Consider the following 20066-nt stretch of genomic DNA (forward strand, 5'->3'; position numbering starts at 1 on the left):
GACAAACATTCTTTTCCTCTGTTGGTTAAGCTACTCTTGTAGTTTAGTCAACGCAAGGGTTTTAAAGCTGAGATCAAAACAACAAATATAATTATAAAACTTCAAAACTAAAATGTAACTAAATTTAATTTAATGTCATATTAAATTCTATTGAATTACATTTTAATATCGATTAATTTAGTTTTAATTTAATTTAATTTCATTCCATTTAATTTATTTTACTTTCAATTTGAAGTGGTAATTCATCAGAGAATATGTAAAAGTGAATCTGATTAACCTATAATGCCAAGTATAGCATGAACCGATATGGAAATAATCGCAGAGAGAGATAAATCATTGTGGCTATTTGACTTCAATCAATGGTGTGTGGTAATAACTCAACATTTTTTTACCTATAAGAGAACATTGACTTAGTTGGCAACTAACCTATGTGGAAATAACAACACACAAAACTCACTCTCTAACATGGATCGAAGTAGAATATCATTGGCTTCATTCTTTCTGATCGCTTGTCTGGGATGGCTGCAAATAACATCCACAAATGGAGCAAATATTTTGGGATTATTCGTCAGTCACAGTCCCTCACATTTGATTGTTCATATGTCGGTGGTTAAAGTTTTAGCTGAACATGGACACAATGTCACCGTAGTTGTCTCACAGAAACCCAAAGTTACCCATAAAGACATCAATGTTATTTTAATACCACCCAGTGAAGAGATTCAAAAATTTATCAATGATGAAGTACCCGCTATGGCCCAGAAAAAGAACAACATATTCACAACTTTTCAAAATTTACTCGGCTCCCTTAGGATGTTAATCGATATGCAAGCACACACTTTGGCAGATCCTCGTTTTACAGCACTCTACGATAATCCTGATACAAAATTTGATCTTGTCATTGCCGGTATCTTCATGAATAATTGTCTACTGGGAGTGGCAGCAAAATTTAAGGTACCTCTTATATTAAGTTGGATGTTACCACCCACAGTTATGACCGATGATTTGATTGGTAATCCGCATGAAACTTCCTATGTACCGGGTATGGGTCTTGGTGTGAAGATTGGAGAAAAGATGACATTCAAGCAACGTATTGAGAATTTCTTTTCGAACGCATTTTTCAAAATAGTGGAGATCCTATTCGACATGCGAAATGTGAAATTTTACAAGTTAGTATGAAAAATAAAAAGTGGGCTGTTATCAATTCTTATACTAAATGCCAAAACAAAAATTATTCAGCAAACTATTTCCCAATGATGATGGCAATTTCCCTTCCATGTGGGATATGCAGAAGAATGTTTCATTGATTTTCTGTAACGGTCACTTTACCGAAGGTCCTCTTAGACCAAATGTTCCTGCTGTGGTTGAGATTGGTGGCATTCAAGTCAAGGATAAACCGGATCCATTGCCAAAGGTAAGAATTTATATACGAATTTAGTTCGATTGATTTTATCAAGAGTAATGTTAACAAGAATTATTCAATTCAACATAACATCCCAGTAAAAACTTTCATTGCCCGGTAATCTTGTAGGTAAGCCTACTTAAAAAGTAATAACCGTTTATTACTTATGTCCTAGGAGGAACGTATTTCACACCAGGCAAACCTTCGGCCATTAGATAACAGGTTGGCTCATAAGTCCCCGGTCTGACACATATATGGCGTCGCTAGTATTAAATACATATTATTTTTATATAGTACCAACCTTCAAATGATTCGTGTCAAAATTTGACGTCTGTAAAGGGTGATACGGTCAAAATTTGGTCAAGGGAAAACGCGTGTAAATCGGTGAAATCGTTTATTTAAAAAATCAAATTAAATTTCTTTTTGCAAGTTCAATTAGAATAAAATTCAGGGAAAATATTCAGTTAGGCTTTCGCTTCTCCAAATCCGAATTGCCGGGCCTCACGCTTGACACCTGCCATCAGATTTTGTACAGCCACCTTGTCCACCTTCTTCGCCGCAGAAAGCCAGTTTGTCTTGAACTGCTGCTCGTCCTTAGCAGTTTTTTTAGTCTTCTTTAGGTTCCGCTTGACAATAGCCTAGTATTTCTCAATTGGGCGGAGCTCTGGCGTGTTGGGAGGGTTCTTGTCCTTGGGAACCACCTGCACGTTGTTGGCGGCGTACCACTCCATGGCCTTTTTACCGTAATGGCAAGATGCCAAATCCGGCCACAACAGTACGGAACAACCGTGTTTCTTAAGGAAAGGCAGCAGACGTTTATTCAAACACTCTTTCACGTAAATTTCTTGGTTGACATTCCCGGAAGCTATGAAAATGCTGCTTTTCAAGCCACAGATACAGATGGCTTGCCAAACCTATGCGAACTTTGACAGTTTTATGTGCTTGAAAATATCTGCTACCTTTCCCCTTCCTTTTGCCGTATAAAACTCCTGTCCCGGAAGCTGCTTGTAGTCGGGTTTGACGTAGGTTTCGTCGTCCATTACCACTCAGTCAAACTTCGTCAGCATCGTCGTGTACAGCCTTCGTGATCGCGCTTTGGCCTTCTTGTAAGTCGATAGTCCGGCTCGTTTTTTGGCTCGATGCATGGTTGTAGACAATACACCCAGCTTATTTGCGGCATCTCGGAGAGAGAGGTTAGGGTTTCGCTTGAAACTACCGGCAACTCTCTTTGTCGTCTCAGCGGCTTCCGTTTTTCGATTTCCCCCCGATCCAGACTTCCTGGCTGTCGACAAACGTTCCCCAAACACTTTAATTACATTTGTAACGGTAGATTTGGCAACTTTTAACGATTTTGCCAGCTTTGCGTGCGAGTAGCTCGGATTTTCGCGATGCGCGAGCAAAATTTTGATACGCTGCTCTTCATGCTTGGACGGCATTTTGACAACTGAAGAGTGAATTCCAAAATCAAAATAGGAGCAACATTTTACACACACACCTCCAAAATGAAGGGTGTTCAGGTTTTTTAAATGCAAAATTGAAAGAAATACGTCAAGTTTATATTGACCAAATTTTGACCGTATCACCCTTTAAGTCAATTAGTTTGTGAGATAGAGCGTCTTTTGTGAAACAACTTTTGTTATTGTGAAAAAAATTAAAAAAAGGAATTTCGTGTTTTGATAAAATACTGTTTTCTGAAGGGGAAAAATACGGTGGAAGCAAAAACTAGGCTTGATAATGAGTTTTCGGACTCTGCCCCAGGGAAATCAACAACAATTGATTGGTATGCAAAATTCAAGCGTGGTGAAATGAGCAGGGAGGACGGTGAACGCAGTGGACGCCCGAAAGAGGTGGTTACCAACGAAAACATCAAAAAAATAGATTCTTTAAAATGGATTATTAAAGAAAAGTAATAGTGAAAAAATTACGATTTTAGGGGCTAAACTCGAACTTAATACCCACCTTTAACCAAAAACCGACGTTTCAAAAAAAAAAAAAAACAGTGAGTAAAGTAGAAAGTCGGACGGGGCCGACTATATCATACCCTAAACCACCCCTACTGAATTAGTAAACATAAGCATTTGTGGGGTATCATTGGTATAGGTTTTGGAGAACATAAAGGGGGGTACATGTTTATGGGTGTCTTGTCACAATCTGAACAGAAATGTCTAATATTAGGTGCTATAGTTTATTTTGCACCAAAAGAGTTAGTATGCCACTAATATTGAGTCCATTATTAAAAAAGAGGAAATCGGTCAATTAGTTGTGGTGTAATAAATCCAAATTTCTGCAAATAGGGCAATAGATTTATGTAAGAGCTACATGTAAGTCTAAATAGGATCGGCTAGTACAACACAATTTGAAATCTGAGTAACATTGGTTAATAAATAAAAGTATTATGGTCAAATTTGGGAAAATCGAGCGATGCATATATATGGGACCTATATCTAAACCTGATCCAATTTGTATAATAGTTTGCAGGTATTGATACCACAGAAGATCACTTTGTGTAAAATTTGAGTACGATCAGTTAATAAATGAGGCCCCTATGGTCAAAAATAAGGTTATTAGGGGCAAATTTTTCAAAATCGGGCGATACATATATATGGGAGCTATATCTAAATTTGAACCGATTTCGATGAAATTTTGCACATACAGGTAGTGCTATAGAAGATTACATTTAGCCAACTTTGAGTACTATCGGTTGATAAATAAGGGTTTTATGGCCAAATTTGGGAAAATCTGGCGATACATATATATGGGAGCTATATCTAAATCTGAACCGATTTCGATGAAATTTTGCAGACTTAAAGGGTGATGACTCAGGAGGTGATTCTGAGTCGATCGGTATATATTTTATGGGGTCTAAAATCAATATTTCTGGTAGGCACATTTTTTGGCCGATCAAACTTATTATACCCTAACCACTATGTGGTTTAGGGTATAATAACCACTATGTGGTTTAGGGTATAATAACCACTATGTGGTTTAGGGTATAATAACCACTATGTGGTTTAGAGTTGGACACTCTAAATATATACACCAAGGAAGAAAATTTTAGTTAATTTTAGAAAAAAATAGATTGATTTTAGAAAATTTATAAAAAAAAACTGTATTAGAAACGCAGATGTCACGCCGAAATAAGTAAATAATTTTTTAAAAATTTATTTTCAAAACCATTTAACGGTTTAAATATCCGTATATAGGAGAAGTTGGATTAAAGTTTACGTTAACTTTTTTGAATATGGTGGTTATTTTTAAATTAAATAATAGTGCTGTTTTCTTTTAGCACTGGATGCAACATTTGTATGGGCTATCCAGAACATCGTTGCACTGGTGTTCTATCCAGAACAACTCATCAGTGCAAGTCGCGCCGATGTTGCCAGATTGTATTTTGATAAAGTGACGCTTCTTTGATTCACAATAGCAATTTATTGTGACTAATTTATCGAAAAAACATGAAATTCAAAGTGGTACAGTGTCATAAATAATCGCAGCAGTAAATATTTATTACTATTTGGGCATTTCATACATTAAAATGTAAGATTTCACTTATTTTTTGTTATTAAACAGCTGATGACTGTGTTGCATATTGTTGGAGATGTCCTGGATAAACGAGTACTCTGTTTTCTTATAGTCCTATATATAGAGCCACCGTGGTGCAATGGTTAGCATGCCCGCCTTGCATACACAAGGTCGTGGGTTCGATTCCTGCTTCGACCGAACACCAAAAAAGTTTTTCAGCGGTGGATTAACCCACCTCAGTAATGCTGGTGGCATTTCTGAGGGGTTCAAAGCTTCTCTAAGTGGTTTTACTGCAATGTGGAACGCCGTTCGGACTCGGCTATAAAAAGGAGGTCCCTTGTCATTGAGCTTAACATGGAATTGGGCAGCACTCAGTGATAAGAGAGAAGTTCACCAATGTGGTATCACAATGGACTGAATAGTCTAAGTGAGCCTGATACATCGGGCTGCCACCTAACCTAACCTAACCTTATAGTCTTTCACGGCGTAGGGTATCCAATGCTAAAAGAAAACATACCTAATATTAATTAGGCTTTATAAATGCCAATTTCACTGCACTTGCACTTTCTCTTATCAAAAAAAATTGTAATAGGTTAGCTTAGGTGTCAGGCTCAGACCATTGTGATACCACAGTTGTGAACTTCTCTCTTATTACTGACAAGGAACCTACTTTTAATAGCAGTATCTGGTTAGGTTAAAGTGGCAGCCCGATTAAATTTCAGGCTCACTTAGACTATTCAGTCCATTGTGATACCACATTTAACTAAAAGTACCTATTACATATGGGCACTTCTAGTCTTAACCACTGAACCTTCTCTATTATTTACTTTTGTGGAACCAACCAGATTGCTCCAAAAACTTTAACAAACTGCTTAAGTTAACGTTTTCCAGGTCAGCCAGTAATCTAAAGCTATATGCTCCTAAAATTCACTTACGCCTTACACAAAAAGCAGGACACTCACACAAGAGGTGTTTAATTGATTCCTTTTCATCCACATCATGACAGCTTATACAATAGTCATTATACTTCGCACCTATAGTTTTTGCAAATTCGCCTATCAGGCAGCGACCCGTTATGGCAGATATCAGGAGTGCTATCTAACGCCTTGACAATACTAGCATATCTAGTGTGCGGTTTAAGTTTAAATGGGGCCATATTTGCTTGGTGTCGTTACAACCCTTGCAATTTTCCCATCGAATATTGGCCATCATAACAGCCTTCTCACGCAGTAAAAGCTTGCAGGTGGCCAGAGCCATACCAACAGATTCTAGTTCCCCTGGAACATGTAAGGTAGTTCCTAGCCTTGCTAACACATCTGCTTCGCAGTTCCCCGGTATGTTCCTATGGCCAGGCACCCATATTAGGTGAATATTGTATTGCTCAGCCATCTCGTTGAGAGATTTGCGGCAGTCTATAGCCGTTTTCGTGTTAAGGAACACAAAGTCCAAGGATTTTATTGCAGGTTGACTGTCTGAGTACATATTAATGCCAATATTTGTTGGAACATTACTTCTCAGCCAATTCACCACCTCTCTTATTGCCAATATTTCAGCCTGAAAAACACTACAGTGATTAGGTAATCTTTTCGCTATTCGAATTTCCAGATCTTTAGAATATACTCCGAACCCCACTTGTCCATTCAATTTGGAGCCATCAGTATAGAAATCTATATATCTTTTATTCCCCGGGGTCTGTGTACACCACGCCTCACTGTTGAGAATTAGAGTTTCAAACTTTTTGTCGAAAAGTGGTTTTGCCAGGGTGTAATCCACTACGTTAGGCACATCTGGCATTACTTTGAGGACCGAACTATGACCGTAACTTTTTTCCGACCACAACGATAGCTCGCGCAACCGCACAGCCGTTGTTGCAGCTGACTGTTTGGCCAAAATGTCTAAAGGCAATAGATGTAGCATGACATTAAGGGATTCTGTTCCTGTCTTACTAAATGCGCCTGAGATACATAAGCTCGCCATACGCTGAAATTTATCTAAACAAGTCGGTTTCTGAAGTGCCGGCCACCAGACTACAACTCCATATAGCATTATAGGTCTAACTACTGCAGTGTATAGCCAATGCACAATTTTTGGTTTTAGTCCCCACTTTTTCCCTATTGCCTTTTTGCACGAGTACAAAGCTACCGTGGCTTTTCTCGCCCTCTCTTCAATATTAAGCCTAAAATTCAGCTTCCTGTCCAAAATAACGCCAAGGTATTTTGCACGCTCACCAAAGGGAATTTCAGTACCCCCTAAGGAAATGGGCCTAACCGTGGGAGTTTTGCGATCTTTGCAGTACATGACTAGTTCTGTCTTTGCTGGATTTACTCCAAGACCATTATCTTTCGCCCATTTCTCAGTCATCCGGAGAGCTCTCTGATTGTGGATGGGAATTTTCCCCTGACTGCTAGCGCCACATCATCTGCGTATGCCACCACTTATATCCTTTCTTTTTCTAGGGAAACCAGAAGGTTGTTTATAGCAACATTCCAAAGAATAGGTGATAGAACTCCACCTTGGAGAGTGCCTCTGTTCACATACCTTTGTATGTTTGCTTGCCCTAGTGTGGCTGAAATACGTCTCTTTATTAGAAGTTCGTCTAACAGCCTATGTATACCTGGATCAACATTCAGAGTTGTCAGTCCATTTAATATCGAGCTCGGATGGACATTATTGAACGCCCCTTCGATGTCTAGAAACGCCACGATTGTGTATTCTTTGACAGATAGTGAGCTTTCAATAAAGCTGACTAGTTCATGCAATGCGGTCGCAGTAGAGCTGCCCTTCGAGTATGCATGCTGTCGTTTCGAGAGCAATCTTGAATCCACGGTAGTTCTAAGATACATGTCTATCATCCTCTCCAGGGTCTTAAGTAGGAATTAGGATAAGCTGATTGGTCGGAAATCCTTCGCACTCGAGTGAGAGGCTTTTCCTGCTTTAGGTATGAAGACGACTTTTGCTTCCCTCCACTTTTCTGGAATATATGCTAAGTTTACACATCGTTTATATATTACCGTCAACCAGGGGATAATTCTTTCAGCCACTGTCTGTAACACCACTGGAGTAATTCCATCAGGTCCGGGGGATTTGAATGGTCCAAAGCTATTTAAAGCCCATTTTATTCTAGATTCCGACACAATTTCCTCGATAGGAAATGATCGCTGAGCCTCTGTTACACCGCCAGAACATGGTTCAACCGTCTGATTTCCAGGGAAGTGTGTGTCCAAAAGTACCTCCAACGTCTCCTCAATGGACGTTGTCCAATTTCCCTCCGATGTTTTAATGAAACCTGGAGCGGTGTTAGTGGATGCTAGTACCTTCCGTAGTCTGGAAGCCTCTGACGTATTCTCAATACTGCTACAGTAATCATCCCAAGAGTTTTGTTGAGACCTTCTCAGTTCTCGTTTATCTAAACGGCGTTCTACATAGCATTGAAACCACTTAGAGAAGAAATGAAATGTCACCAGCATTACTGACAAAGGATAATCCACCACTGGAAAACTTGTTGGTGTTCGGTCGAAACTGAGGTTGAGCCGACGACGACATTGTCACACACCACGGTGACAATGGTGAATTTGTAATCATTGATCTGATTGGGTGTTATCTTATCCTCATACTATTGTTTGACCATTGTAATCTCATCGCCAAAATTCTTTACGATCCACAAAACACACACAAGAATGAAGCAGTTATGTTAGTTAACTGCTTTATTTTACCGTTTTACATTTTTATACCCTCCACCATAGGATGGGGGTATATTAACTTTGTCATTCCGTTTGTAACACATCGAAATATTGCTCTAAGACCCCATAAAGTATATATATTCTGGGTCGTGGTGAAATTCTGAGTCGATCTGAGCATGTCCGTCCGTCCGTCCGTCTGTTGAAATCACGCTAACTTCCGAACGAAACAAGCTACACCCAGAAAAAAGTGTCTTCGAAATTAAAGGAAAAAAATGTTCATCAATTTAGTTTAGCCATTTTATTTCCATTCAGTTAAATTTTTGTGTCAAATAATAAAATTTATTTGTTTCAGTAAAAAAATCCTAAACTGAAAGCAGTTAGGAATAGTTCATTAACTAGAATAAGGCATGTAATTTTACTAATACTGTTTTCTTCGCTGGGTATAAGAATTTACTACTGAACAAGAAAATTTTATTCACTGATAACAAAGCATTCGTAAAAATAAACAAAAAGCGAACTAAAACCAAGTTTCTTCAAATTTAGTAAAGTTTCTTATAAAATGATAAATTTATTTATTTATTTTATTTATTTATATTCCTACTATGAAGTATTCAATCCTTTCAAAACTTAAGGAAACACACTTATTAGAATATAGGAAAATTTTCTACATTTCTTTTATCTACCTGTAATCGATACCTGTCATCGATATGTTTGCGCGTGGGTTGTTTTTTAGTTGGAATCGCGTTGTTATGGTATACGGAGAGATTGTTAAAAAATAAATATGATATAATAAAAAACAAATGAAATATATAAAATATTTGTTATTTTAAATTAGTGAGAAAAATTTTCGTTTTTTGAAAATTGGTTTATAAAAAAAGAAAACACCAGCAGAATAACCACCCCTTCATTCGACTTCATTTTGGATTATCATGGTAATATTCAGTGACGCTAACCTTTTTTGAAAAATTGGTTTAAGATTTTTTGTTTATATTTGTAGGTATTGAAATTGTAAAAGGTGGACAAAATTGCTAGCGGCAACTTATTCAATGTGAAAGGTACTAGAAGAAGAAAAAAATGTGTTTTAATATTTCCAGGCCAGTCGATGCTGTTGATTCTAAATAAATATATTTAATATATTAATAAAACATGTATTTTATTGAAGAAAAAATTGCCTATATAAATAAATAAAATTCTATTTAAAAACGAAGATAAGCAGTTCTGATTTTGAAGTAAAAGGTTTACCACAAATATGTAAGATTTATCCAAATGAATGAAGAATGTTCAATAAAATCATTCCATATATGAATGCAATTCAGTTAAATTTTTTCATTCTGTAGTATAGTTGTACATAAATATAGGAAAATGTTAACTAATATATGGAATGCATTCTACCTAATTTCTACGAAAATCATATCGTTCAAACAAATAAAAATGTCTTTGGCGCTATACGAAGTTCAATTTTCTTCACAATAAGTTCATTTTAACTTAAAGAAGAGGTCACTTTTTTCTGGGTGTATCGACTTGAAACTTGGCACAAGTAGTTGTTATTGATGTAGGTCGGATGGTATTGCAAATGGGCCATATCGGTCCACTTTTACGTATAGCCCCCATATAAACGGACCCCCAAATTTGGCTTGTGATTGCTCTAAGAGAAGCAAATTTCATCCGATCCGGCTGAAATTTGGTGCATGGTGTTAGTATATGGTCTCTAACAACCATACAAAAATTGGTCAATATCGGTCCACTTTTACGTATAGCCCCCATATAAACGGACCCCCAAATTTAGTTTGCGATTGCTCTAAAAGAAGCAAATTTCATCCGATCAGGCTGAAATTTGGTACATGGTGTTAGTATATGGTATCTAACAACCATGCAAAAATTGGTCTATATCGGTCCACTTTTACGTATAGCCCCCATATAAAGGGACCCCCAAATTTGGCTCACGAGTGCTCTAAGAGAAGCAAATTTCATCCGATCCGGCTGATATTCGGTACATGGTGTTAGTATATGGTTTCTAACAACCATGCAAAAACTGGTCCATATCGGTCCATTTTTACGTATAGCTCCCATATAAACGGACCCTGGCTTGCGATTGCTCTAAGAGAAGCAAATTTCATCCGATCCGGCTGAAATTTGGTACATTGTGTTAATTTATGGTCTCTAACAACCAAAGCCGTAGCCAAGATTTTAATTCGGGGGGGTTCAACTTAAAAAAAAATATTCATATAATCTCATGTGTAGAAAATTTTATTTATGCATAGGTATGTATACAATATTTTTATAATATTAAATTGAGCCGACGGGCTTTTTGGGCAGCAAATAAATCAATGACTTCTTCAGTCGGCACATTTATTCGGCGATGAACCGACATTAATGCCAATCCATTGAGTCTACTCTCGCTAGTCGAATTTCTAAGATACGTCTTTAATCTCTTCATTGTTGAAAATGAACGTTCGGATGAGCAAGTAGTAACTGCAAGGAAGGAAAATGCAGTACTATAGTACTTTTTTCAATACTTTTTCACCCCGGTCAGTACCGTAGTACCCCCGCGAATGATTTAGTACCTTTTGTGTAGACATTTTTGAGTCGATATCAGATTTATGGTACAATATCTTTGACAAAATATTTTAATATTTTGAGAAAGTTTTTATCAACCTTATTTGCTAATAGTCTTTTACAAATATGGCAAAACAGACATGTTCATGTGGGAAGAAAATCTCGATTTTGTAAAAGACATAGTCAAAAACAGGATTTTATTGATCTTCAAGAATGTTTTAGTCGAAAAAAGAATGCGATTCTATATTATCGATTTTTTATTTCGGTAGAAAATGTTGTCAAAATTTTATTTCAATTGAAAATTTTGTAAAAATTTTATTTCTAAAGGAAATTTTTGCAAAATTTTATTTCTATAGAAAAAATTTTGCAACATTTTTTTTTCTACAGAATTTTTTTGCAAAATTTTATTTCTATAGAAAATTTTTGCAAAATTTTATTTATATAGAAAATTTTGTCAAAATTTTATTTATATTGAAAATTTTGTCAGAATTTTATTTTCTTTAAAATTTAGTCTCTTGACAATAATTTTCCAGTGAAATTTTTGTAAAAAGTACCTTTCCGCTCAAAAAATACCTTTTTTGTTCTTTCTTAAAAATTGTATTTTCCATCCCTGAGTAACTGGCAAATTGACCAAAATTTTTAAAAGAATATGCACGTTTGGAAATATCTCTTTATTGCACTCTCCAAGTGCTTCCATCGCTGAATTAGGCAGGTTCTTTTCGCAGGTTTTGCGCCATTTCATTTACACATGTGTGTTTGGCTATTTCGTTGTTGTTGCTATGGCTAAACAAAGCGAGTCATGTTCACAAAAAGAACAACAAACACAAATAAAGAGCAGAAAGACATTTTCCAAAAATGAAATTTGTGGTGCGAGAACAAAAATAATTTGTTTTTTCGGCCGTCGTTTGACGGACTTTTCAACCAGTATTCTATGATTTGTGCAAGTTTTATAGGTAAGCGTTTTTCAAAATAAAACCTCCAGCTTTTCTTCAACATCTTCGATAAGATTTTTCTATGCAGCTAAAATTATATATTTATTTTATAAAAATATTCATTCATTTCGGGGGGGTTTGATCCCCCTCATCCCCCCCCCCTGAATACGGCCTTGCTAACAACCATGCAAAAATTGGTCCATATCGGTTCATAATTATATATAGCCCCCATATAAACCGGTCCCCAGATTTGAACTCCGGAGCCTCTTAGAGGAGCAAAATTCATCCGATCCGGTTGAAATTTGGTACGTGATGTTAGTATATGGTCTCTAACAACCATGCAAAAATTGGTCCATATCGGTCCATAATTATATATAGCACCCATATAAACCGATTCCCAGATTTGGTTTGCGGATCCTCTAAGAGAAGCATTAGCGTAGCTAGACAAATATCCTAGGGGGGGGGCTATAGCCCCCCTAGCTAAAAATTTATAGACTGAACTTATAGGTTCAATTAATGTTTTATTTCATAAAATTGAATAAAAAAGTAGACATCAAAATAACTCGACAATTAATTTATAATAAAGCAACTAAAAGTAGTTCCACACTTTTCCCAGCAAAAAAAATGTGAGTTGTTCTAAAGTCACACCTTTAAAAGCACTTCCAAAAATGTCGTCAATTATTTTAACTACACAGGAAGTTTTTTACTTCATTTTTTTCATATTTTAATGTGTAATTTTTTGTTTTCTTTTTTTTCAAATAGTTTAAAAAAAGAGTAAGAATAAATAAATTGGTACAATTTATTCAAATTTTGCCATAAAACTGCTAAATCCATTATAGAAAAATCGATCATTTTGGAAATTATTCGAGGAAAAACGTTTCAAACAAGCGTCAGAATGCATTAAAAATCATAAAAACAATACAAAAATTATTTATTTGGGAAAATATCACAATTTTTTTTAATTCACATTCAAAACACTGAATTCGGATCTCACCTTAAGAAGTGATGCAAATTCATTGCAACGACGGTGGACATTTGTCCTATGACAAGCTCATATTACATTCATTGCTTCTTCGTCAATTTTGCACCACTTCTAGACCCAAAAAGAACATTTTCACTACTTTTTTGGCGACGCTTTTTCGCAGCATTATTAAGATATTAATTTATGAAAGAATAGTTTTAATATCAATTACTATTTTTTTAATTAAATTGACTAAACTAAATCAATCAAAAGGTCAACCACAGCTTTATTTCATAAATATCTGAATTCAAACATTGCCATCGGCAACTGCTACCACAACCCAAGTAATTCGATTGTTCATGAAAGTCTTTAGCGGAACTTTGTGCGATTGTATATACTTGTTTAATTGTTATAAAAATTAAAAAAAAACTATTGACATTTATTGAAAAATGGAAAATCATAAATAGAGTTTCAAATTCTGGGGGGGGGCTAAAATTTTTCTGGGGGGGGTCTAAGCCCCCTCCCCAGAGGCCTTCCTACGCTTATGAAGAGAAGCAAATTTCATCCGATCCTGCTGAAATTTGGTACATGATATTAGTATATAGTCTCTAAGAACCATTCAAAAATTGGTCCATATCAGTCCATAATTATATACAGGGATCCGGAGCGGAGCGTGGAGCGGAGCGGAGCAAGCCCTTTTTTTGCCGGAGCGGGAGCGGCATTTCTAAAATCCGGAGCGGAGCGGGAGCGGAGCGGTTTCCAAATGAAAAACCGCTCCGCTCCGAATAAAATATTACTTGAATGAAATGTGTAACTTTGAAATTACTTAGTACTTAGCGTAGTGTGAGTAAACGTTTAAAATGTACGATATGTATTTTTGTACGTACGTACATTGGGGAAAACACAAAGTGTTTTTTAGTAATTGTTTTCAAAAACGGCAAATGTCAAAATATATCTTTGGTATGTGTTGTAAAAGTAACAACAGTACTTTCGATCAATTTCATCCCGTATTACTACAAAGATGTTTGTAATGAACGCCAAATAAATGCAATTAAACGATCTTATATATATTTAATTTTTTAGTTTTCTACACTGAAAAAAATATTGTCGTGAAGTCAAAGATTTCATGTCCTTAGAATAAGAATACAAATTTTGCTTAACATGGAAGACGCATTTCTGTAAAATAAAGTTTTTTTTCCTTGTCCAAAAGTCAATAAACTTTTGAATGAAGTTGTAATGTCCTTATAATAAAGTGATTTTACTTAAAAATGTGTATCATAACATGAAAGATAAAATTTTTGAGGTAAGGTCAACGTGACTTTAATAATTAAGAAAAATTCTTTAAAATTAATAAAATTGTATTTAAATTTGTTTCCTTTTTGCATCTTGCCTACAAAGCAAAAAATCGTTAAAAAATAAGACAAGTTTTTCAACACTTTATATTAAAGACGCTTGTTACTTGAAACATAGCATAATTTCTACTGGAAGTCGAGTCTTAATATGGAAAATAAAATTGTCGTTAACTCGTTTTTAAAGGATTTTGATAACAACTGACGAAAAAAATCTAAAAAAAATTAAAAATTAGCATTTGCTTCCTAGAAGCAAGTACATAACCCCCAAATTTAAAAGAGAATTGCGTCTTTAAAGTATCCTTACTTGTATTCTCCGCTTCTTTGGCTCGGAATTAATACCCAAACTGTTAAAGTAAAGACAAAATCTTTGGAACCGGGCATGCGTTTTTTCAGTGTAAGGACATTCATATTTGCTTTACTATTGTACTATACCCAAGCATTCTCTTATTTCTGATATTAGTTCTCGAAAATTTAATTAAAATTATGGATAGTTTCAATTTTGGTTGAAAAATATGCGCATATACATTTATTTTAATTTTTTCTCACATTGAAAACTAATGACTTGATTTTATTATTGCATGTTATCTACTTTTTTGAGAACGAACATTTCTTAAAAACGCTGTTCGAAAATGTATTTTTACAATAAAGGGGAAAAAAGCGAAATTAGGTAACACTAGATCTGAGTAAGAATATTCGTAGGTATACCACGGACTGATTTCGATGGAGGTTGTTGCAAACATACACTGAAAAAAAGCATACTCGGTTCCAAATATTTTGTCTTTACTTTAAAAAATTTGGTATTGATTCCGAGCCAAAGAAGCGGAGAATACAAGCAAGGACACTTTTAAAACACAATTCTCTTTTAAATTTAGGTTTTGTGTACTTGCTTCTAGGAAGCAAATTTTAATTTTTCGCTTTCTCAGCTTTTTTTCTTCATATGCTATCAAAGTCCTTTAAAAACGAGTTAACGGCAACTTTATTTTCCAAATTAGGACTCGACTTCCAGTAGAAATTATGCTATGTTTGAAGTAAAAAACTTCTTTAAAATAAAGTTTTGAAAAACATTTGAACGATTTTTTGCTTTGTAGTCAATATGCAAAAAGACAACAAATTTAAAGACAATTTCATTAAATTTAAAGAATTTTTCTGAATTATTTAAGTCAAATTGACCTTAGCCTATAAATTTTTTGTTTCATGTTAAGATACCCATTTTTAAGTCAAATCATCAAATATTACAAAACCTTTTCTCTACGTCTGTTGCAAAACAAAAAAAAAAAACTTTCGGAGAGTAGTTACTTCTACTCTGTGTATAGACTTTCACTTCCAATCAGCGTTGCCGTTTTGGTCCGATCGGACCAAAATTGGTCCAAAAGATTTCTAATTTTTAAATTTGGTCCATTTTGGTCCATTTTCATAAATTTGGTTTCTATCACATATTAAATAGTAGATGGTGCACCGCAAAGAATATTGCCGGGAGGCCAAATATTTCACATGCTTAAAATACGAATACGAATTTTGCTTAGAATAGAAGACGTATTTCTCTGATATAAAGTTTTTTCCTTGTCTAAAAGTCTCTAAACTTTTCAATGAAGTCAGTTTGTCCTTATAGCTAAGTGATTCGACATAAAAATGTGTATCCTAACATGAATGAAAATTTCGTTTTAATGAAGTCAAAATGGATTTAATATTTCTGAAAAAATCTTCAAAATTAATAAAATGTTTCAACACATTGTTTTAAAGTCATTATACCCTAAACCACATAGTGGTTAGGGTATAATAAATTTGATCTGCCAAAAAATATGCCTACCAGAAATATTGATTTTAGACCCCATAAAATATATACCGATCGACTCAGAATCACCTCCTGAGTCGATCTAGCGCTTGGTGTCCGTCCGTCCGTCTGTCCATGTATTTATTGTTCACAGGATTCCGGTGGCAATTATTAACCGATTTTGATGAAATTTGGTACAGGGAGTTTTTGGGCACAACGACGAACGCTATTGAATTTGGAAAAAATCGGATCAAATTTAGATATAGCTCCCATATATATGTATCGCCCGATTTCGACAAATGGGGTCACGCTGTGCTTTTTTTCAAACGGATCGTCGCCAAATTTGGCAAAAGGTAATCTTTTTCATCGCCCTTCAAGTCTGCAAAATTTCATCCAAATCGGTTCAGATTTAGATATAGCTCTCATATATATGTATCGCACGATTTTCCCAGATTTAGCTATAGCTCCCATATATATGTACCGCCCAATTTTTCTCGAAGAGGAGCGGAGCGGAGCGTGGAGCGGAGCGGAGCGATTTTTTTTTTCTCGGAGCGGAGCGATTTTTTTTTCTCCGGAGCGGGAGCGGAGCGGAGCGAAAAAAATGGACCGCTCCGGATCCCTGATTATATATAGCCCCTATATAAACCGATCCCCAGATTTGAACTCCGGAGCCACTTTGACGAGCAAAATTCACCCGATCCGGTTGAAATTTGCAACGTGGTGTTAATATATGGCCGCTAATAACCATGCCAAAATTGGTCCATATCGGTCTATAGTTATATATAGCCGATCCCCAATCACACAAAAATTGGTCCATATCGGTTCATAATCATGCTTGCCACTCGAGCAAAAATAATCTAGCAAAATTTGTCGAAATTTTATTCCTTTAGAAAATTTTGTCAAATTTTATTTCTATAGAAAATTTTGGCAAAATTTTATTTCTGTAGAAAATGTTGTCAAAATTTTAATTCTATAGAGAATGTTGTCAAAATTTTAAATCTTTTGAAAATTTAGTAAAAATTTTATTTCTATAGAAAATTTTGTCCAAATGTTATTTCTATAGAAAATTTTGTTAAAATCGTATTTCTATAGAAAATTTTGTCCAAATTTTACGTCTATAGAAAATGTTGTCAAAATTTTATTTTGTCAAAATTTTATTTCTATAGAAAATTTTGTCAAACTTAATTATATACGTATTTAATCGGCCATTTTAAGTTTAATATATACCACGTATGGACTACGTGGTATATATTACGGTATTAGGAAGTTTTAAGATACCTTGTCATCGGCAAAAGTTACCGCAACCCAAGTAATTCGATTGTGGATGACAATCTTCAGTAGAAGTTTCTACGCAATCCATGGTGGAGGGTACATAAGCTTCGGCCTGGCCGAACTTACGGCCGTATATACTTGTTTATAAATAAACAAATAAAAATATTTCATTCCGTAATTTTCCCATATTGCAAGACAAGGAAAATATGATTTGTCATCATTCTCCTCTATAATTTTTCCATTACTATCTATTTTTCAGGACATTGCCAATTTCTTAAATAGTGCCAATGATACGGGCGCCATACTCTTCAGTTTGGGTTCAAACCTTAAGGGATCCAGCCTTAAATCGGAAACAGCACAATATATTTTCAATGTTTTATCAAAACTCAAACAAAAAGTCATTTGGAAATGGGAAGATTTCGAGAATACACCAGGAAAATCTACAAATATTCTGTATCAGAAATGGATGCCTCAAGATGATATATTAGCACATCCAAATTTAAAACTCTTCATTACGCATGCCGGCAAAGGAGGCATGGTTGAAGCTCAGTATCATGGTGTTCCCATGTTAGCATTGCCAGTATTTGCCGATCAACATGGAAATGCAGATAAAATGACCACTTCGGGTTATGGCCAACAATTGGAATTACTTACACTCACCGAAGAGACATTCCGGTCAAATGTTCTAGAGGTACTAAACAATCCTACATATAGAGACAACGTTCAACGATTTTCCCGCCTCTATCGTGATAGACCATTGAGTGCTCGTGAAAGTGTAGCATATTGGGTGGACTATGTGTTACGGCATCACGGAGCAAGACATATGCAAAGTCCTTTGGTTCACATGAATTTCATTGAGAGTATGAATTTGGATGTTTATTCCTTCCTGTTGATCGTTACCTATGTATTGTATCGAATATTCAGTTTGGCATTTTGTTTTGTTTTTTCAAAACTTTTCATTCGAACTTGTAGTTCGAAGGAAAAGCACAAGAAATCATTGAAAGTTAAAAAACAATAAACAAGTTCGCATGTCATAGTTTAAGTTATTTAATAAGACTTGTTGTTCTTCTATAATTTTGTTTATATAGTTTTTTTTTTCAATCTTCAATTTTATTAATTTCAATCCAAACTAATACAACAAAAATAAATTCTTCATTTTCACAGAAAATAATATTATAATTTTTGAGCTAACAATAAATTGTTGTTACAGAAAATTTTTAAGTTCAACAAAATTTTTGTTGATATAACAAAAGGTTGTTGATATAACAAAATTGGTTGCTAAAATGACAAAATCGTAATTGTATTTACAAATTACGTTGTTAGCTCAAATTTAAACATAATTTTAATTGTATTGACAATCACATTAATTGATATTTTTTTGTGTGTTATATACAAAGCTTAAATAAATGAATTATATATACTAAACTCAAAAAAATCCTGCAGCTGTTTTTTTTTCAGAAAAAAGGAAAGCAGTCAATGTTTAAACAGTTTGTTTGCTGAAATATCAAACAAATACTCGGTTCATATTAGGTTAGGTGACAGCCCGATGTATCAGGCTCACTTAGACTATTCAGTCCATTGTGATACCACATTGGTGAACTTCTCTCTTATCACTGAGTGCTGCCCGATTCCATGTTAAGCTCAATGACAAGGGACCTCCTTTTTATAGCCGAGTCCGAACGGCGTTCCACATTGCAGTGAAACCACTTAGAGAAGCTTTGAAACCCTCAGAAATGTCACCAGCATTACTGGGGTGGGATAATCCATCGCTGAAAAACTTTTTTGGTGTTCGGTCGAAGCAGGAATCGAACCCACGACCTTGTGTATGCAAGGCGGACATGCTAACCATTGCACCACGGTGGTTCCGGTTCATATTTGGGTATTGCCCCAATAAAGAGCGATCTCCCGATTTTACATCTTGGTCGTCTAAAAACTGTATTTTCTATTCGATTTGTTTGAAATTGGAAATCCAGAGGTATTTTAGGGCCACAAATTCACAAATGTGCCGAAAATGGTGCCTATCGGTCCATGTTTTGGTATAGCTCCAATATAGCCCGTCTACCAGTTTTATTTCTTGGTCTTCTAGAAACCGAAGGTTTTATCCAATTTGCCAGTAAATAGAAATCTAAAATATATTGTGTAGAAACCGAAGGTTTAATCCAATATGCTTGAAAATAGAAATCTAAAATATATTGTGTATCGGTACAGATTTTTATATATACCCCTTATAAACTAGATTCTGTAGGTTTTTCAGAATTTGGTGTGTATCGGTGCAGGTTTTTGCCATAGCACCCATATAGACTGATCTACCGATTTAACCCCTTGGGTTTATATAAACCGTACTTTTTATTCGATTTATCTGAAATTGTAACGGATTTAGTTTTTATTGGTCCATTTGGTAAGGCCTCCATATAGACCAATTTCACTTCTTGAGCATATAGAAGGCGTACTGATCATGAAAATTGCTAGAAACTGAAAAAGTAAAATTTCCAGATTTGACTTCTTCTAATCATTTGAATAATGGGGGTAAAAACCTACAAATTTAAGATTTCAAATCAAGGCGTTGTATATACTTCCCAGAAGAAAAAAAAAATAACTTACAAAAAAATAGTTTGGATCCA

The 20066-nt window shown here is 35.2% G+C and overlaps 1 protein-coding gene across 1 annotated transcript; it reads left to right on the plus strand.

The window, feature by feature from the left end:
- Positions 1-250: 250 nt before the first annotated feature.
- Positions 251-18683, plus strand: LOC142226345 (UDP-glucosyltransferase 2-like). Its single transcript, XM_075296315.1, has 3 exons — positions 251-1166; positions 1237-1411; positions 17705-18683. The coding sequence occupies exons 1-3, from the start codon at positions 466-468 to the stop codon at positions 18461-18463; spliced, it is 1635 nt and encodes a 544-aa protein (XP_075152430.1). The 5' UTR covers positions 251-465; the 3' UTR covers positions 18464-18683.
- The last annotated feature ends 1383 nt before the right edge of the window (positions 18684-20066 follow it).

Source organism: Haematobia irritans, chromosome 2 (assembly GCF_050003625.1).
Source record: "Haematobia irritans isolate KBUSLIRL chromosome 2, ASM5000362v1, whole genome shotgun sequence".
NCBI lineage: Eukaryota > Metazoa > Arthropoda > Insecta > Diptera > Muscidae > Haematobia > Haematobia irritans.

What these genes read in the sequence shown, in the direction of transcription:
- LOC142226345 (XM_075296315.1), top strand. Translation starts at nt 466, where the DNA reads ATGGATCGAAGTAGAATATCATTGGCTTCATTCTTTCTGATCGCTTGT. An exon ending in CGAAATGTGAAATTTTACAA is followed by an intron (nt 1,167 to 1,236) that starts GTTAGTATGAAA and finishes AAAATTATTCAG; the next exon opens with CAAACTATTTCCCAATGATG. An exon ending in AACCGGATCCATTGCCAAAG is followed by an intron (nt 1,412 to 17,704) that starts GTAAGAATTTAT and finishes TCTATTTTTCAG; the next exon opens with GACATTGCCAATTTCTTAAA.